Here is a 20767-nt window from a genome sequence, read left to right as displayed (position 1 = left end):
CACTTGGAGTCAAGTGTGAAAAATTTTACCTTTAGGTATGAGGCAAAAAATACTTTCATACAACTTTTTAGCTACGAAAATAATCATTCAAGAGCATAATAAAGACTGACTACAGTCCAGAACACCATGCCTCAACACGCAAGTCATTTAACCTGGTTGGTCTGGTCGCCCTCAGTTGTCACTGATTTGAAGCTGTTCACTACAGGCCCTGGAGAAGCAGTGTGGGCCGGTGTACAGGCTGTGACTGCCAGCACCACGCTGCTGAAGCCACGAAAACACTCCCGGATGAGCAGCATGGATTCCATGTGCTCCCTGCTCAGACTCTCTACCCTCCCCACTTGGTTTCTCACAATTTTACATTCTCTAAAGATGCTGATATTATGAAAAATAAGGACGAGTTCACAAAAGAAATTCCCATGGAATACCTTAATTCTCTGACTGCACCTGTACAATTTAATTTACTTGTAATGAATACTAGAGAGCTCATTTCCAATCTGCAAGAGAAAGGAATGAAGCAGATCTCATGTCCAGAATCTCGGGTGAGTTTTCAAAGGATAAGGAGTGCTCTAGTCTCTTAAGCACAGCCATACCTTGGATCAGGAAGTAGCCTGAGGTTATGCAAGCCTTCTTCCCTTTCCCATGCTTTCTCTCCCTCAGCCCCTCTTTCTCCCTCCCTTCTTCCCATGTATGTATGTACGTGCGTGTGTGTACTAACTCTTCTATTACTATTTATTTCTTCCTTTCCTTCTTCCTTGCCTAAATAGGCCTGTCACAGGTCCTACTCAGCCCATTGCCTATGACAGCGAAAAGAAAAAGTAAAATATTAACTTTCTCTATCGCCACTGTCCCCCCTCACTTTCCCAGATCTTTTCACATGCTATATGATTTAAACTTGAAAGTAATTTAGGAGTTTGGGTAGATTTTTCTGGAAACATAAAGTGCTTGAATTGTAAAAACACAGAGAAAAAAGGGTGAGGAGACAAAAATAAAATTATTTGTTTACAGCAGAAAAACAGAGCTATAGACATCTTCTTGCATGGACTCCTCACCTCTCCACCTGTTATTTGCTTAAGATAAAAACAACAATCAGGGCCGGTCCCGTGGCTTAGCGGTTAAGTGCGGGCGCTCCGCTGCTGGCGGCCCGGGTTCGGATCCCGGGCGCGCACCGACACACTGCTTCTCTGGCCATGTTGAGGCCGCGTCCCACATACAGCAGCTAGAAGGATGTCCAGCTATGACATACAACTATCTACTGGGGCTTTGGGGGAAAAATTTAAAAAAAAAAAAATTAAAAAAAAACAACAATCAGATATTTTCACTATGAAGAACAATTTTTTTTTAGTATTATACTAGGTTATTTATTTTAGAAAGTTTGTTGGAACTAGTTATCAATGCAACAAAGATATGGAAATACCTTCATTACATGAGGGTTGGTCACCATAATTTTATTTATTTAAAATTATAAGGATGAAATATACAGATAAAATATTACGACAGAGTTGCTTCAAAATATTACAAGCGGATACAAAACTTCATTAAGCTGCAGACTTATGATTTGTGCACTATATGTAAATTAGACTTCATTAAAAAGTTTACATACAAAAAATAATAACAGAGGAGGGGGAAGTAAAGAGGGTCTAATTGAAACTAGATTATCCATGAGTTGACAATTCTTAAAGTTGGATGATTAGTATTATTCTGTGTGTTCAATTTTCCATAATAAAAGATGTAAAATGTTACTTAAAAACTTAAAAAACTCAAGCAAATAAAAGATTTAGAAGCATAGTATAAAAGCAGTGCATCCTTTAAAACCAGACTTTGATTTAAAATACAGTGCATTAAAAATGAAAACCAATTTTTCTTTATAATTTTGCTGAAAGTGACAATAATTTTTCCATGAAAAATTCTTGGCGTAATTATGAAAACAGACTCTACAAACTAAGATATAGAGGTGTTTTAATTCCGGTGGAAAATTCTTCATATTTTGTAGTATACTACAATAAATTTAAGATTTTAAGAGAAAGAAAAAATCTGATTATCTCCTAAAAACACAGTAAATGAGCTAGTTCTGATATGAGTAAAACTAAGAGTTCTAGTACCTCATGTGAACTATGCATGAACAACTTTTGCACTAATCTTGCTTTATTCATTCTCTCCCTAGCCCCTCTCTCTTAAGAGTCAGTAACATTTATCAAGTACTATGGAGACAAGTAGCAGCCCAAGAAAAATCTGTTAAATAGTGATTGCTTCATGCAGAAAAAAACTATCAAAAAATATACAAGCCTCCTTGGTTTTCCTAATATAAATCACTTATAACAGGCACATTATGTCTAGCAGTTAACGATCTTATGGATTTAGAAGGAATATTTTCTATTTAGCTGAAGAACAGAATTAGTTGCACTGGATCCAAATTTCTCTTTGGTTTTTCCTAAAATACTTCATCCCCCTCAAAAGGATTACCTGAATATCATTACACATTATAGGCATTCCCAACTTACAGAAAGGTTGTGTTCTAAAAGTTCATCCGTAAATTAGCTTTTGGGAACTCAGATCACATTTTCCCACTGAAACAATTTCATAAAGGGTAGTTAGGCCAATCAGGTGGCCCCAGAGAAATCTATGAAGCTCAAATTTACTGGACCTATTACATTTTACTGCAACACTGTGGGTTTTTTTTTTTTTCCAACTAGCCATCTTGTACCATTATTTCTTTGATAAATGCAATAGGGATTCTAGGAATGCTTCTCCTCTTTAACGCTCTGTGTGTGTGTGCATGTGCACACAGACGCGCACACACACCTCGCTTACCCAGGTCCATGTGCCAATGCAGCAGAGTTTAGACGAAGGACTCTCGCATTTGAAGGCTGGAGGAAGATGGGATTCCAGAGCTTTTTAAGGGGCAGTGGTCATGGAAAGTTCTATAGTAACTGTTCCTATTGGGTCTCACAAATACAGGACAGAGACAGTGGATTATAACTTCCACCAGGTTTATCTTCCAGAAAGATAGTATTAAAAACTATAAACGTCCTAATAATCACTTTTAATCTGTATTTTTTAAATGTTCATAAACTCAGAGCAAAATAAATTATAGGTTACTTTTGTGTACTTTAGCTACATCCAAAGTTATAACAAGAATCTCTCCTCCCCAACTGGAGAGATGGGGGATCTGAGGGTCCTAAGGAGCAACCAAAGTGATGGCTTCCTTAGCAACAGCAGCAGGCCCTCCCTCTTCCACAGGGAGAGGATGCCAGCAGGAGGTGCCAGAACCCAGTGTCTAAGGAAAGGGCTGCCTATATTTGGGATCTACTTTTCTACTCCACCCAAAGGCATCTAGATTTCATTGCTTTGAAGATTTTTAAGCCACAAGATCGTTTTCATGGATGCAAGAAAAGGGTATAAAAAGCCACAAAGATAAAATGACAATTTCATATGCAAACACTTTCTCATATGCCTATTAATTTGGCAATTTGAAAGAAAAATACATAGGAATCCAATACTTGCATAAAACTACCTATTGGCCTAATACCCATTTATAGTTGTTTTTTTAAGTTTAGAACTTTATAAGCATGCTTTAACTATGCAGTGTTACCACTGTAAGACTGTAAATGTATCTTTATAAAGTCCAGATCCAGAAACATGACATGACTTCCAGAAATCACTATAGAATCATACCAGAACTCAAGAGTTCCAGATTCCTCCCTGTCTCAAACTCGGCCGAGGTCAATTCCACTTGCCTGCATAGGTGTTGGCCTTGTTCAGGAGGTCTGTGCATGCGTGCATATCAGCGAAAGCACGGATTCCTAAGCAGTTGACAGGGTGAAGCTGAGATTCCAAAAATTCACAGCAAGTCTTCTTCACATCCTGTAACTGTAACAGACCAGCCGCTGGGAGAAGTACCTGCAACATATCAGTAGGCAGGGTGAGGCAACTGGTTGGAAAAACACTGTCACTACTGACTGGTCTACATAGGGCACAAGAGGTCCAGCCATAGCTTAAGATCTGCATCCAGACCCAAACATTCCATAGAAAAGTAATATGACAATTATTCAAGAAAAGAGTAATGCCTTCTCCCATTCCCCATAATCTCTGTGGAATCTTGCAAAGGTCTCTCCTTGATCACAAGAATGTAATAGTTATCAGATCATATCAGATTAATGGTTCTTCTACAAGCATAAACAAAATGTTCCTTTGAATTTTAAGAACATGAATTATTCTATAGGTGCTATGGTTCAGTGAAAATGATTTTGTTCCTTTAGTTAAAGGAGTCGTAAGCTTCGATGATTTGTGGGGGAAGGGTGAGCCCAGAGTAATATGTACCACAACAAAGGCTCATTTTGTTCTTCCACTGTCTCAATAACACAACAAACTGCTTTCCTCAGGAGGTAGAACAATTTCAAATTCAATAGTCTGTAGCTATACGTAGATAGTTTCTCTAAAATACAATATATGTGCTAAAAAGAAAAGCAAAAGGTACCTGCCTAATAATAATTTTAAATAACTTTTTAAGTTATATTTTTATTAGAATAACTCCAAGAAATTTTGTATTAATTATGGGTTATTCTCTGGAATTTAACCAGTATCTTCACTATAAATACCACGTCCAACACTACAACTGCTTTTCAAATTGGTAAATAATGGAAACATTTTTGCTTGTGAGTGCATTAGTACGATGCTATGTTAAGGACCATATTTGAAAGTCAAATTAAGGAGGAAAACTTGATAAAAAAGAAGTTCTCAAACATCTGCTGTTCTTTTATACAAGCTAAAAGAAAAAAAAAAAAACCTCAACTATTAGAACTATGGTCAATTTTAGAAAAGATTACATCAGCATAAAAAAATAAATAAAGCCTAATTTCCTTCAGGAATTGACTTTCACATACGCCACGCTGTAGCCCAGAGAAAAGAGACAAGAAATAGTAGTTTTAAGTCTCTTTTACAATTTTTCTAAATCTCTATATAAGTCCTAAATGCAGAAGAGAAGGAGCATTCATGTCTTTCTGTAACACAAACTACTCTATTTTCTTAGAGGAACCACAGAAGCTGTAACTCTCAGATCTAAAGCTGTGTGCATATGCGCCCACATGTACACAATCAAATGGTCATGAATTAAGGACTAAGAGGATAACTTTTGGGGTTTTAGTCCAACTCCACCAATTAATATTAGTTTTCACTGAAAACATGGAAACGGTATCTAGAGATAAGGCGTTTTCCTTCTGAATTCAAGAAAAATAAAGTGCAAATAATGCTGTTTATAGCCAAACCTTTTGTTTAATATGGATAGCGTGTTTCATTATGTTATGAGAATGAATCTCCATGGAAGGCTTTAGTTGTTGATAATTTGCAAATTGGAGGTTTCTCTACACTGCTATAATTGTGCTCTAAAGTAATGTAAAGTACATTCCAAGATGCTTAACAGTGCAGCCATTTAATTCAGCAAATATATATAGTTAGAAAAGTGGTCTTCAGTGTAAGACTCAATCTCTGGGAAATTGTGCACAAATAGTAACGATCATCCACCTAATCAGCATTTTCCCAGAGACAACATAGTGTAGGATAGTAGTATTCAAATCAGTAAAACAGAAAGATAGGGATCCTTGGGGGAAAAAAATGGCTGAGCAGAAACAGCCTCACTCATGCATTGCTGGTGGGAGTGGATACTGGTTCAACCTCCATGCAGAGCAATCTGTCGACTTCAATCAAAATTATAAATGCACATATCCTCTGACCCAGAAATTTAACCTATAGATACACTAACATATGCACAAAATCTCACACGTACAAGACATTCATTAGAGCATTATTGTGGATAATAGCAGAAGTTAGAAAAAAGCCTCAATGTCCATCATGAGACTGGTTAAATATTTATAAGCATTCATTCAATGGAATACTCTGTGTCATTCAAAAGAATGAGGGAACTATATGAATGCAACAATTTCTAAGATATATTCTTAAGTGAAAAAAATCAGTGACTGGGTCATACTATGCTAACATACACACTTGTGTACACATCCATCTAAAAAAGCAGCGACAGCAGACTTTAAAATTTTATTTTGCTTCATTGATTTCAACTTCATCACTACCAAGTCCAGATCTACCTTGTCAGGAGACTGAAACTCATAAAAATGTAGACTCTCAGACTTGGAACGAATATAACAAGTCATGTAGGCCAGGGATATAAAAGTTACTTCAATTGTAGGCCATGTGGCTAGAAATTCACATATAATTTTTTAATGATGTAATGATGAGTCAAGTGGTTCCATGCTTGGCAAACATATATTAAATATACCTTAGATATTAGTCAAATGTATAAAACGAATTTATTCATATTTTCCTTTTGTCAGCAAATCCTTCAAAAATGCCTTGGTTTTATGATGTAACTTTACTAGGACTAAACTTCAATAGCTCATAATTATGTAATTGACTACATACAGCTTCAAAAACAATTAATAATTGGCCCAGGCTTACTAACATGACCCCTGGTGACCATCAGTCACTCATGGTGAAAACAGAAAAGCAGCTGGGGCCACACCTGTCTAGATTACTTTGTGTATTAGTTAGATAGCCAGCTAAAACAAAGCGAAATAAAAACTGCTCAAATTTCAGATGAACCGTATCCCACAATCAGAACCACTAAACAGCTGGAAGCCTATGAGCTAGATGCCTTGGGATCTAATCAAATCAAACTTCCTAATTTGTCTGATGAAGAAACCAAATCCTAGAGAGGCGAAAAGACTTGACCAAGTCCTATAGCTGGTCAGTGGAGAGCTAGGGATATAATCAAATTCGCCAACTCTGGTCTATTGTTCTTTCCACTACCTTGAGCCCCATCTCTAGGTGCAGAACGAGGTGTCCGTCTGATTTCTAAATCTCCAATACTGTTCTTTTCAGCAAGAGTAATAAAGACAATAATCACTTCAACAGCGCATTCTTGTAGTTGCTTCCATTTACTGAGTAATTACCACATGAGGCACTGTGCTAAGCACTTGGCAGGCAATAATATCTCATTATCTTCATCATACACAAGTGAATACAGAGGCTAGAGAAGATGAGTAACTTGCCCAAGATTACACACCTGGTATGGGATAAGTCGAGTCTGCTATGAGCACAGAATTAACCAAAGTGGGTATAACGCTTTTAGATGGCACACAAACATTCTCACGTTAATAGTTAGCAATATGTTTTTAAGTTACCTTCTATTTATTTCAATAATATAAATTCTTTCTTAAGTAAATTTATTTAAGAAAAAATTGAGTCAATGTAGAGAAAAACATTCAATATTCCACAGTATCAGCGGTACAGAATACAGCAAAATCATACAGGTGCCACACAAATTACTAAACTTGAGAAAACCCCGATTTGGGAGATCAGATTTATTATTCTAATCTTTCAATATTTGATATCATTCTGATTCCTGTGGTTTTTATATATATCACTGAAAAGAAAGAATGTGCTTTCATCTGGGGCTATCACAATCCCACGGCTTATTTTCTACAAGGTGGATAAACTGAACTACTAGTAACAAATGTGGGAAACACCTAGAAATGTAAAGAGGTAGTTTCTTAATTTGTTATTTAGGTCACTAAAATATCTTGGGCATTGTAATTAAGAGGTCTGAAGAATAAATTTGTGTCTTTAAAACTAATTTTTCTGTGCTCTCTAGAGCAAACGAGCAGTTGAATGGTGCTGTTTCTTGTATGAAGAGCAATTCTATTGATACAATAACCCCCCAGCCACATTTCCATTTGCTTCATTTTCCATATGCTTCACCAGTATTAACCCTGAGATTGATGAAAATAACCCTAAGGCACTCTAAGATCCTGAAGTGTATTCCAAAACATCAAAGAAAAAGCAATTATATCTGCTATATATTCTGAATGTTAATGATATATTCTAAGAATCTAAAAGTGATCAATTCCTACATAGTGTATATACTGAGGGAGGGCCACATTCCAAAAGCTAAAACATCTCTCTTGGGCATTTTGAGCCCTAAAAAATACATAAAGCAGGCAATTTGTCTGGGGGCCTCACCTCTCCTTTCTGCAGCCTCCTCCCTACATGTTTCTCCTCTAGTTCTATTCCATCAACCCCGAGCTTCTCCACTCAGACCCGAGTGTTCTCACCATGGTCTCGGTCCCTTTCAGGTCACTACTAACAGCATCGCTCCATTTCATTTGTTCATAACACTCACCACCATCAGAATCGATCTTATGTATCTGCCCCCATATTTACTGTCTCTCTCCCTGCTAAAGAATATTTGCTCTATAACAGTAGGATCACATCTGTTTTACCCCCTGTTGAATCCTCAAGTACTAGAAGACTATGTAGGTACCCAATAAATGAATCAACCTGAATGTAAATTGATTTGTTACTCTCGCGACTATATATATTTTAAACAAGATACAATTTTGGATGTCCTTTGACCCAGAAATACAAACTCTATTTCTAGAATGTGTCTGCACGGGACACTCGTGTCCTACTGCAAATCCTCTCAGCCTCACCTCTTGCTCAAACCTGCCACTGCAGCGACTAGATCCCAGCAGGCTTTGGTCACCTTGTGAAGATGTAATTTAACAGCACCTCACCCCAACCCCTACCATAATCTCTCTCTGGCTTCCTATGCCGGGAATGCACTCACACCTGCACAATCTGCAAGCACAGGGGGAACAACACCTGTGGGGACACCTTGCCCAATGGAGAATGGTCCAAAGGAAGATGATGGATAAATGTTTCCCACTTTTGTTCCCCAAGCAGACAGCTCGAAGACACATTTCATAAGTCTCCTCAAAAGGTCCTTGTGAGAATTAACATGTCACATTTAGCTGTGGCCAGATCTATACCACATTTTGAATGGGTTTTCCCTCCTTTCCAGTTCAATTCCCCATTCACTCATTGTTGCTCCCTTAAAGGGAGCACTTTCCAAATAAAGTAACTGCATGAAAGCCTTGCTTTCAGGAGAACCCCAGGCTACTATATTACACATGGAACAAACTGTGAATGTGAATATAGTTAGTTATAAGAAAATTAATTATAGTGCTGCTTATAATAAAAATGGAAAAGAATTTAAATGTCCAATAACAAGAGATAGATGAAGTAAATTTTATATTATCAATAAAATTAAATGCTTTGTATAAGTATTAAAAGAGATATAGTAGATAAATATTTAATGACTTAGAAAAGTATTCCTAATACACTTAGTATAAAAAGGTAATTTCTAAACAGAATATACAGTACGATCTCCTTTTTTGTAAATACACATACACATAAACAGAGACAGTACTAGAGAAGTATACCACAATTGTTAATAGAGATTATCTCTGGTTAGTGGTACTACGGAGGCTTTTTATTTGTATTTTCTAAATTTTCAATAATGAATATGCACCATTTAAATGGTCACATATTATTTAAAAGAAAGTCAGGGAGAAGCAAGTAAAGGAATGCCTTTGTGGATCTTTAGAATTCTAGCCAAGATAGCAATGGGTAAGGGGAGGCTATTTATTTAGTGACTATCGCCCACCACTCACCAGAGACCCCCTCAGTTGGGCCTGTCCTCTGAGTACCACGAGTCTGAAAGGCCTTTGATCATCAAGCTAGTGTTCTGTAGAACTTAAGACTCTACACGTTACTCTTCTTGTTCATGTGAATAGCAATATCTTTAAATGTCTGGAGAAACATGAAGTAAAAGAACATGGCCAGCTGATTAAATAAACTTAACTTCAAATGCTATCATTTTGTTAAGTAGAAACAAAATACCTACATCTAGATATCTTGGTTTCCAACATATGGAAACACATAAAAGCCTCACCATACTGTGATGTTTTCTGCAATAAACAAACAAGTGGGGGGAAGCTACCACTGATGAGCAAAGACAAGTAGAACACTAGACATGGAAGACACCCAAACCAAACAATTAGCATCCATATGACACTCTTACACCAGCTGCACATTTTAAAGTAAGATGCTTTCATCCCACTTCACGTTGTTTGACAAGCCAAATTACATGTAAGATGTTTCGCTTAGACAAGTACACTCCTTCTGCTTGGCTATTAGGATCTGTAGTTTATTTTCAGTTTGGGCATTTACTCCATAAGAGGAAATAATTTATGTAGTAAGCCTTTTAAATACCAAGCCACTAGCAGTGTGTTTGTTAGAAGAGACTACCAAGGGGTCTGACTGCTCCATACTCAACATTTCCAGATGTCTGCGAAAACATGCAAACATGAAATTCACACCTCAGTCACTGTTAACTTTACAGTAAGTGTACTGCTAAAAAGCAGATTTTTATTAACTTCCCAGACATTTTACATTCACGGCAGAAACACCTGTTTATTAAAGTGCAAGAGGCTTGTGCGCCAGGAATGACATGAAAACAAAGAAACAGCTGTTCAAAGGGCATGGGCAGATGGAAGAAATTATTCCCAAACTTAAAGAAGCTGTATGCTGTTGGACTAAAAAAGTCTCATTATGAAATATAACCTATAACTTTCATTAACATACATCTTCTAAAATCTGCATTTAGTCCCCAATTTATAAATAAGTCACGTTCTACAAGTTTATTTTATTCAATTGGCTGCTTGATACTCATTGCACTTTATGCATAGAAATAGTAATAAATTATATTACTAAATTATTATACATAATATTACTACTTGACTGCTGTGAACTCAGGGGGTATTGGGTGCAGGAAAGAAGGAGGAAGAAGGCTTCCTTCCTCTTTCTGGGATGTAGGCCTGGCCCGGTACAGAGTTTTGAAACAGGAAATGTCTGTCCTTGGCATCCTGCCACCTCATTCGAACTTCTACCTCAAAGCCCTAGGCCTTGGCGACGGGGAGTCAGCCTTCTGCTCTGTGCACCCGGCTATGATTCTCCATCCAGATCTGCCTTTCTTGATTGCTAAGTGTTTCATCCTCTAAATACACCTATGTCACCTCCCTCCTCCCAACACACCCCTAACTCAAGCTCCATCCCTCAGGATAGCTACTGCCAGCAGGGTCAAAAGGAAAGCCATCTTTTTATTAACTCACATTAATGGTTAATAACACAAGACTTTCCAGGACAAATCCTTCCAGAAGTATTTAAAGTTTTAAGAGAGGCTGACTCTTAAGCAGAATACATCTGTAATTAACATCATTTCCAATGGTATAATAAACGGAGTGCAAAGCAAAGGTAGTACGGAAGAAGACATCTGGGGCCAATGTGACTGTTTGAGGCAGGCTGAAAGCCACCTCTCCTATACTATCCTTTTTACAGCCTCTTCTTCCATTATTTTTAACCCAAGGTTTCTCTAAAATTTGCAACTTATTCAACAGTGGCTCAAATGTATAATGAAGCAGCATCTACCTTGTAGAATTGTTGAAAAAATGAAGTAAGTTGGTCAACCAATCAACACAGTGCCTGGCACATGACTAGAGTAGCACATTAGCTCTAATTCAAGGCTGAACATTCAACCCCATTACAACAGAATGCCAGGATTTCCTCTCTCCCTCACAAGATGACGTTCTACACTGGATCATTCACAATAAGCCTGAGGTTGCTTTCTTCTTTGATCAAATATTCCAAAAGTAAAAGACATAATCAGGGACAATTTGGAAAAGAACAAACACCGCATACAAAAATGCGAAATATATTTGATACTTCACTAGTTATCAAATATAAATTAATGAGAGAGCACATTTTATGACTACTGATACAATTTTTTTTTTAACAACAAAGATTTGGGTCAAGGTATAGTAAGCCTTGACCCCTAACATATTTTCTGCTGTCACTGTATACTAGTCAACTCTCTCAGAAAGCAGATAGGCAACATTCATCAAGAGCTACCAAAAATATAAATTTTAAAGCCTTTGATTCTGGAAGTATGTTTCTCGGAATCTACCCCAAGAAAATAGTGTAAAAAATCGAATAGGCCACGTGAATTTTACTTTAGTATTATTTATAAGATAAGGAAAAAACAGAAACAACTAAAGAGTGAACAATATGGCAACAATTAAGTAAATTATGTTAAGCCCACATGATGAAAAATTATAACCAATGACAAGGAAGACTAATAATGGTTTAAAAAACCCAGTATTTCTAAAATATTTGCAATAACATACAATATTATAAAATTAGACACACAGCTATAATCTATAATCATATTAGAAAAACTTAATAGACATGAGACATCTCAAAAAACTCAGAGTAAGGCAATATTGACAGAGACAGAAACAACTAAATGTTTCCATACGATTTATTTTTTCTAACACATAGTGGACGCAAATAAAGAAAGTAGTCCACTGGTCTTAATGACAGCTTGGCTCCCTGCCCTTGCATCCATCAGTTTCCTAGCTGGTAGCACTGGGTCTGGATCTAATCCTGTCTTTAATCAGAGAGAATGTCAGAGCCTTAACTAAGCAGCTCAACCCAGCTGACTTCATGCCAATGCTGATGCGACCTCGGGCACTGCGATCCTCTGTTCCCCAGACCAAAATTCCAGCCCACTTGCCCCTTGCTGCCACTAACTAGGGCCCTTCTCCTAGTGGGCATCAGTAACCTGGCCCTACTTTGCTGTGCCCTGACCAGTTTTCCCAGAGGCTGAAATCCTGCCCCTGGTCCCTGCCCAGAAGATGTAGGGTGCTTGTTCCCAGGCTCCTCTCCTTCTGTCCCATTCCTGCCAGGAACTCCTACCCGGCTCAGCTTCATCAAACAGGGCCTGCCTATCCTATGAGTGTTCCTCTATTATTTACTTAACAAATATTTATTGAGTGTCTAACGACTACCAATCACCAGTCTAGGTTCTAGGGATATGGCCATGAACAAAATGGACAAATATACCAGCCATCCTATAGCCTAGATTCTAAGAGGTGGCACTTCTATTTAGGAGGGCCATGTGCGGTTCCCATCATGCCAGCACTCCTGCCTTTCAAAGTGGTCTTGGGATCTCTAAGTCTAAAGTCCACAGGCACTGAAGGACTCAGGAGCTGTAGATATTAATCCCCGATCTGTCACCAAGTTCCTATAAAACCTCTGAGACAGAATAGAGTTAGTATGAAAAAACTGGAGAATGGAAACCATACCACAAGCTCTAGAGTCAGAAAATTCTGGCCTTGAATCCTGGATATGCTCCATGCTAGCTGTGTGACCCTAGAAAATCACTTAGCCCCTCTGAGCTGCAATTCTCTAATTTGTAAAAAAACAACCCTCTGTCCAGGATGTTGTGAAAACTAAATGAGGTCAGTACTTAGCAAAGTGACTGAAACACGGAAGGCAGGCAGGCCTTTCTTCCCAAATGAATACTTTATTCTATTTCTACTATCATTTATCAGAATTAATCCACCCTAATCTCTTCCCCTTTAGTACCTCCTCTTGAAAATCACCACAAATCAAAAACATGACTGCTAGTCTCTAGACTAACTGAACATGCCCTTTACGCCTATAGATCAAAATTTCCTTCAGCATCTCCACTGGATCCTCCAGGATTTTTCCTTTCCACAACCTCAGATTTTCATGAATAAAGAACTGACTAACACACTATCACTGACCCAACACCCACCTTCCAAAAACAGAACTTAAACTGGTTAGATCAGGGTGGTGAGACCAAGTCATCAACCCACTGTCTAAAGAAGAAAACTGGGACCAACAAGTACCTTCGTAGGCTTCAAAAATATTTTTTAAAAAATTAAAATATAAGCAAGCAAGTTTAATGGGCCAAGATTATCAGTGAACTTAAAGAACAGAGGTAAGATGTAAGTCTCTTCACACAAGGGACTAACGACAGCTCTGGCTTTGCAAAGGTACTGTGTGGATATATTTACAACTGTGGATGATAATCACCAAATCAACTGACAAATATAATTGTCAAAATAATTTATCATTGTCTCCTTTGTGTGGCAGTCAGTCCCTAGACTAGGGGAAGTCATGCAAACAGCTCCCCGGGGCACTGCATCCCTTTATCCCATACAACTCCCTCCTCTTCCTCTCCTCCCCTCGTGCTTTCCTCTCTTCTCTCTCCCTACCTCTTGCCTTTCTTTCTATGCCTCCTCCTTTTTCATCTTCTTTCTAAATTGATTTATATTGTGCAGAGGCCCCCACAGATTACCAAGTTTATTTCAATGGAGTTTTTTCAAGGCTGAGCAGGTTGCAAATAATTTTTAAAGGTTTTTTTTGTTCTCTTAAATATAATGCCAAATCAAAACACACAGACAGGCATGCACGCACACACACACTCTCACACAGTTAACACATTCTTATGTCTTGGACAAATAGCTCTTTTTCAGTTGCATGTTATTTTTCACCAGAAATTATTTTATATTCTCTCCATCCAACTCTGTCTGTAATCAATATTCATACACTATCTCCTAACTTTGTTTCTCAAAGCCTAGGTTTGACATGAAAAAAAAAAAGCAATTAGAAGATAAGATCAAATTATTGCTGGAGAATAAAAAGTGAGAAAATACATGATAAGAAAGCACAGCTTAAGCAAAATAACAGTAAAATAAAATCATATTTAAAAAACAATTAAATAACTTCATCCATCTTACTTCTCATCTATCAAGCCTCTCCCTGACCCCAACTAGAGCTTAATTATAAAATATGTCTTGTTCTCAATGATCCTTATCAAAGTGCTTTAAGTCTTATTCATAACAGCCAAAAACTTTAAACACATGTCCATCAACAGGCTAAATCCACACAATGGAATACTCAGCAATAAAGAGGAACGAACTACTGAAACATGCTACAACACAGATGAATCTCAAAAACATTATGTTGTGCCAAAGAAGTCAGCCTCAAAAGAATACATTCTGCATGATTCTATTTATATGAATCTCAACAACAGGCAAAACTCATCTATTTAATAGAAATCATATCAGTGGTTGCATGGAGTAAGGCATGAGCGATTTATTGGGAAGAGGCTTGAAGTTATAAACGCTGTTTCTTGATTTGGGTGTGGGTCAACGCGTGTATCCCTTGTTAAAACTTAGCAAACAAAACAGCTAAGATCTCTGGTATGTAAATTATACTCTACCAGGAAAAAAGAAAAATGAGTGCTTTAAGCCTACACTAAGAGATTAACCAGGGGCTGGCCCCGTGGCTTAGTGGTTAGGTGCATGCGTTCCACTACTGGCAGCCCGGGTTCGGATCCGGGCACGCACGGATGCACCGCTTGTCCGGCCATGCTGAGGCGGCATCCCACATAGAGCAACTAGAAGGAAGTGCAACTATGACATACAACTATCTACTGCGGCTTTGGGGAGAAAAAGGGAAAAAAAAAAGAGGAGGAGGATTCGCAACAGATGTTAGCTCAGGGCCGGTCTTCCTCAGCAAAAAAAGAGGAGGATTGGCATGAATGTTAGCTCAGGGCTGATCTTCCTCACAAAAAAAAAAAAAAAGAGAGAGAGAGAGAGAGAGATTAACCAGAGGTCAGAGGAAGGCATTTATAAATTAGCAAACAAATTTTTTTAATGGAAAATAATTCTATCTGATAGAATCCAAAATAAGAAAGCAAATCAAAAAAAATCAAAGGTATTTACACGGCCAAATTTCTACAGTAGTATGCATAAAGTTAATTTAAAATAGCAGCTTGTGAATATATGTCAATGATATAGCTATACTCTATTTCCACAAGAAATAGAGTTTTCATAAATTATATATCCTGTGGAAAGGCACAAGTACACTTAAACCAGATGATCAGAAGCACATAAATTTCACTAACCTGAAAATGGGATTAAAACATCAAGGTCCAAAATGTAATAATATTTTTAAATTGTATGTGGATAACGTTAGGGTTTATAAAACCTTTGGCTTATGTCAAACCAAATATGCCAGAACCACAGATAATTTAACAACTCTAGGCTCTCATCACCTAAACTGGTGTGGAGAGACAGACCCTCAACACTGGCAACAAGCCTGATGCAAACGTGCTACCCCCTACACAGGCTCCAGACCTCAACAACAGGAGGCAAAGACCTAAGATGAAGAAAATAAATCCACCTAATAAGGACTTTGATTTATTTCTAACTTTTCTCATCCCTGCCCAAATTACTACAAAGTTGCTTTTAAGATGCTAAGTCATAATCAGGAAAGAGTCATTTTTTGTTCATCGAGATAAATGCCTTTTATGTACCACATGAAGCTACTTAAAACATGAATTGCAAAAGGACTCAACCATGTGGACATCTTCAAAGATTTTATATTTTAATAATATAAAGCCACAACAAGTAACATAATTACCAATGCTTCTGGAGTACCTAGCTTTTCTCCAAACAAGAATTTAAAAAACCACTTCAAGTGTGATATTCATCCAGTTTTATTAGATGTTCTTATAATAAAGCTTCTAGATTTTCTTAAACTAGCTAACTTCAATGGCTTCTTCCATACTAAACTTTAAATAAGCTTTTCATCTGTTTTGTACTTTTAACTTATATAGAGTAAAACATAAGTAAGGCATGAGTGGAAAACGGATGTTCTATTCGGTCAAATATTTTGATTAAAATTATGAGGATTACCAAGTTCAGACTTAAAAATATAATAAAATACAATTAACATCAAAACTCAATTGCAAATAATTTAAAATTTTACAGTAATTATTAATGTAAAAGAAATTCATCATTTTGTGCCTCTGGATAATAATGATAAACTAAAATTATCACTATTCTGGTAAAGTGATAAAATACTAGGGTTAACAGATTTCTAGGTATTAGAATGTCAGATAAATTCACTCCAATGATAGGATTTCCCATTGCTATGCCATAAACACCACTAATCCTAAAGGTTTGAGTCAAGGCATTTTAATGTGTTTTTTTTAAGTTTTTACCTACTTTCCAAGCACATCATCTGCCAAACCCTTTTAGTTACAAAGGACTTACTCTCTGTCTCATAAAACAAACAGAACACGAATGGAAAAACGATAAGCCTTCCATAGACTCTGCTGGGAGAAATATCACTTTTCCTCCAGCCATCACGTGTCAAACCAATGGAAAAGGATGATTATAAATCAAAGATATAAAATGGTACAGTAATCACCCCAGAGCACTGTCTCCACACTGACCCAAATACACAAGACTTGTTGGTTGCTGGGTGGAAAGAAATCTATAGCAAACTAAGAATCTTTTCTGTTTTTTTTTGGTCACAAATATATATCCTGATTCAGAATATGAAGAGTGAGGGAAAGGTTACATGAACCACTTTTTACCTAGGGATCCCAAACAATCTCCAGGAGGTCTTTTCTTCCTCATGCCCTCAAGTCTTTTTACACTGCCCCACTTCCTATTCCTGCCTAATACTCATAAGGGCACTTTAATATTTTTACAAGCTTTAACTGGTATATTTCACAGCATTTCTATGAGGTATCAAAGCATTACTAGCCTCAGATAATAGCTGCAAAATAGACAGCAAGGTTAATGTCTTCTCAAGGCCATTCTTGAAGTCAATGGTAAATTCAAGATTTGAGCTCTGAATTCTAATATGGTAACTAGCCAGAGTCCACGGGACCATGAGGTTTTCTAGCAGACAGCCAATCTCAGGGCTCCTCATTACTTTCTGAGTTAACAGTAATTTAAATATGCAGCATTATACTCAAATAATTTTATCCTAAGATGCCACTAAAAACATTTACAAAACCGCTCAGTAGATATTTTTGTTCACCTTGAAAATGAGCCTTCTACTGAACTCCTTTGGTACTCAGGCAACTTCTAAATGTGTGGTTGAGAATGGAAAATGGTCATTCAATCAAGACAACTAAAAGGTAGATCTAGAACATGACTGTAACTAAGCTTAAAACATAATCAAGTGTATAGTTATAGTCTGTCAGAGAAATTATTTTTAATACAAGGTACGAAATGGTCCTATATTAATTCAATTTCCATATGGAGTTGGCTAAGAATTCAAAATACTCGGGCGCCCTGCCCTCTGCTTGAGAATCCTGGCCTCAACGAGCCACTGTGGCTGGTAGAGTTTTTCACATCCTCAACTGCTTGAAGGCAGAAAAAGACAACTACCAAATTATAAAATGTTCAGAAATGGGTTATCTGAAGAGAAATTATTTGTCAGAGCTTTCCTGGGTACCACGCGGGGTGGACACATTGGATTTGATGGCACTCAATCAATATTCTGGTCACTAGAAATGTATGTTTTGTAGTAGGATGATAGTTCATTAGGCCCTTCCTTATCCAGTTGAAGTAAACTCCCCTTCTCTGTGATTCTATGCTCACCAAATGATCCTCTGATTACTAATTCTATCACTTAGGTACCTAGATCCTGGGAATGATGCACACTGGATAATGTATACAAATAAATAGTCACTAGAAACACTTATTACCCTGTAAAGGTAATAGGCTGTGAAAGCTCTCAGGAAAGGGTTGCCTGTCTTGCTTGATACTGCATCACCACTGGCTCTAACATCGCCTGGTATATAATAGATGCTCCATAAATTTTTAATGAACTATTACTGAAAACTGGAATTCATCAGAAGCAATACCAGCAGTGGAAAAATGAGAAAGCTCAACAGCTCAGAAGTAGCAAAGGGAAAGAGCAAGCCATGTATAAAAAGCAGTAAGATGGTTATTAATCCTTACCTGATCTGGCCTGGTCTAGCTGCAGATCTTGAAAGGCTTAGATCTTCAAGTTCAGTCCAGTTCAGTCCTAAACTAATCCTGATCAAGACTGCAAAGTTCATTAGGAGCTAACCAGCATTTATAGTCTGTCATTAATCTTGCTGCCCTAATGTGGTGTGCTCCTCGAAGCACCCTCATGATTACCAACCCACAAGGTGAGCCCTAAAGCCCCACAGGACTGGGCATGGCCCCAGATCCTGGGTTTGCTGTCCAGTCCCTAATGGGAATATAGACTCTCCACGATCCCAAACTTACTTGGCTGTGTGCATTGCAATCACTTAGCCCTTACCAAGTGTCTTTCTAGACAAGCTAAAACATAGGAGCTGTAGACCTGAATCACTGTTCACTCAGGGAAGCTCTTCATGGATCAAAGACACTGTCATAAGCCCAAGAGCAGGCACCACCACCACCACCATGAGACTCCTGCTGCCATACCCTCTGCAGCACCTCATTCAGGCCTGAATTTGTCACTCATCCTTGAACATTTACAGTTGGACTACAAGCTACCCTCAGTTTAAAAAATATTTACTGAGTGCTTGCTCTCCCATATCAGTATCCCTGGCCCCATTCATTTCTGGCTCAAGCCTCAACTCCAAGCCGGCTTTCAGTGAGGTCCCAGCATGTCGCACTTCCACATGACTGATGTTCCACCAGCTCTTTTATAAGCAGAACTATCCCCCTTTTATAGACAAGAAAATGTAACTCAGAGAAGTTAAGGAATTTGGACAAGGTCACATGGTATTTAAATAGCAAAGCCAAGTTTCAAATCCAGTCTAAGTCTATACTCCATTATGCTTTGTTCCTTGTTCCCTTTTTGTAGCATCAGACCTAGCACGGGACCAAGAACTCAGCAGATCCTCCATCAATGTCTGTTGAACTGACAGATTATCTTCAATATCCATTTTTAAAATAAACATCCACCTAATGGGAATCTTATTTCAATGTTTATCTACCCAATGCAGAAATACACGCAGTAAAAGCTCTCTTTACCAACCTCTGCTTACCTACTCACCTGATTAACCAACTCTCCCCATGCTCAACCTCTGTAAAGTGGACTCGCTAAAATCCTTGCACACTTCTGCCCCTCCAGCTGAGCTAAATTTTATCAACTCATACATGTTGGATTTGCTCCCAAATTTGTTTATGACAGATGTTAGTGAAATTACATAATTTAAATAAATATATGTAATCCAATGAAACGTGAGTGTAAAAAGAGAGCTGTCTCTACGAAAACTAACTTGATTGCTTTAGAATAACTTGATCAATGTGTTACTGCAAAAAGAAATTTTTTTATCAAATATGACGTGGGAAGAATGAAAGAGAAATTGTATAACTCAAAGATGACTTGCATTGAAATTTCTTTTCAAGTGCCTCAGTTCTTGCTGCACTTAAAAAATAAAACTGGAAAATTAGAATTGATGCATCCTTAGGGCATGGTATGTGCAAGAACGAGCATGTGGCTCTCCAGGCAGCTGACCATACTTATTTTTACAACAAAAGATGGGCGTACAATTGCACAGTTACATGTTTTAGGTTAAAATAAAATATTTAGGGTATATATGTATTCTTTTTTAATGGTTTCTCCACTTTAACAGCCTTTTTTGGATTAAGTGGTCAACCATATCAAATAGGCCTCTCACTGTGGAAGCCCCTCCCTTTAATGCCCTCCTTTTAGGAACACTTTATGGGTAAAGGATACAACAGCATACTGCCAGCCCTTCTGGTTTAAAACAAACAAAAACAACCTGCCCTATACCACCAATAAAATGGACACACTATATTGAATTTTCTACAGTACTGAGACCGTATTAAACAAACACTCCAGTGTGTTTATTACCAATAATTACTTTTAAATGTCTCTTGAAAAACTCTTATTTAAATTCAGTTCCTTTTCTAAAAGGATGAGATTTTCTATCTTAAATAATATCAATTTATGCAACATAGAAGTTTCATGAACTGTTTAAAACTCATCCATTCAAAATTATCAGATGCTTCTTAAATTCTTCTGAGATAATAAAAGTTCTAATGGAGACAGAATCTGTGAAAGAACACTCATAATATTAATTTTGGAATAAGAGCATTTACTTACATTAGCACTGACTATTAACATCCTTACCTTTGTTTTTCACACTTAGATCAAACGAAAAACTCTTATTTACTTTTAGCAAGCCAAAACAAAT

General features: G+C 37.5%; 1 protein-coding gene across 3 annotated transcripts in view; it reads right to left on the bottom strand.

Annotated features, from left to right (window-relative positions):
• Positions 1-20767, bottom strand: part of KLHL2 (kelch like family member 2) — a 101062-nt gene that overhangs the window by 44335 nt on the left and 35960 nt on the right. For all 3 annotated transcript variants that reach the window (XM_058550312.1, XM_058550314.1, XM_058550313.1), the window contains one exon: positions 3735-3897. In XM_058550312.1, the coding sequence (XP_058406295.1) occupies positions 3735-3897 (163 nt within the window). The remainder of the gene's footprint in view (positions 1-3734; positions 3898-20767) is intronic.

The sequence above is a fragment of the Diceros bicornis genome, chromosome 11, assembly GCF_020826845.1.
Source record: "Diceros bicornis minor isolate mBicDic1 chromosome 11, mDicBic1.mat.cur, whole genome shotgun sequence".
Classification (NCBI taxonomy): domain Eukaryota; kingdom Metazoa; phylum Chordata; class Mammalia; order Perissodactyla; family Rhinocerotidae; genus Diceros; species Diceros bicornis.
Note: the sequence above shows the minus strand (reverse complement) of the source record. Positions and strands in the feature narration are given on the sequence as shown.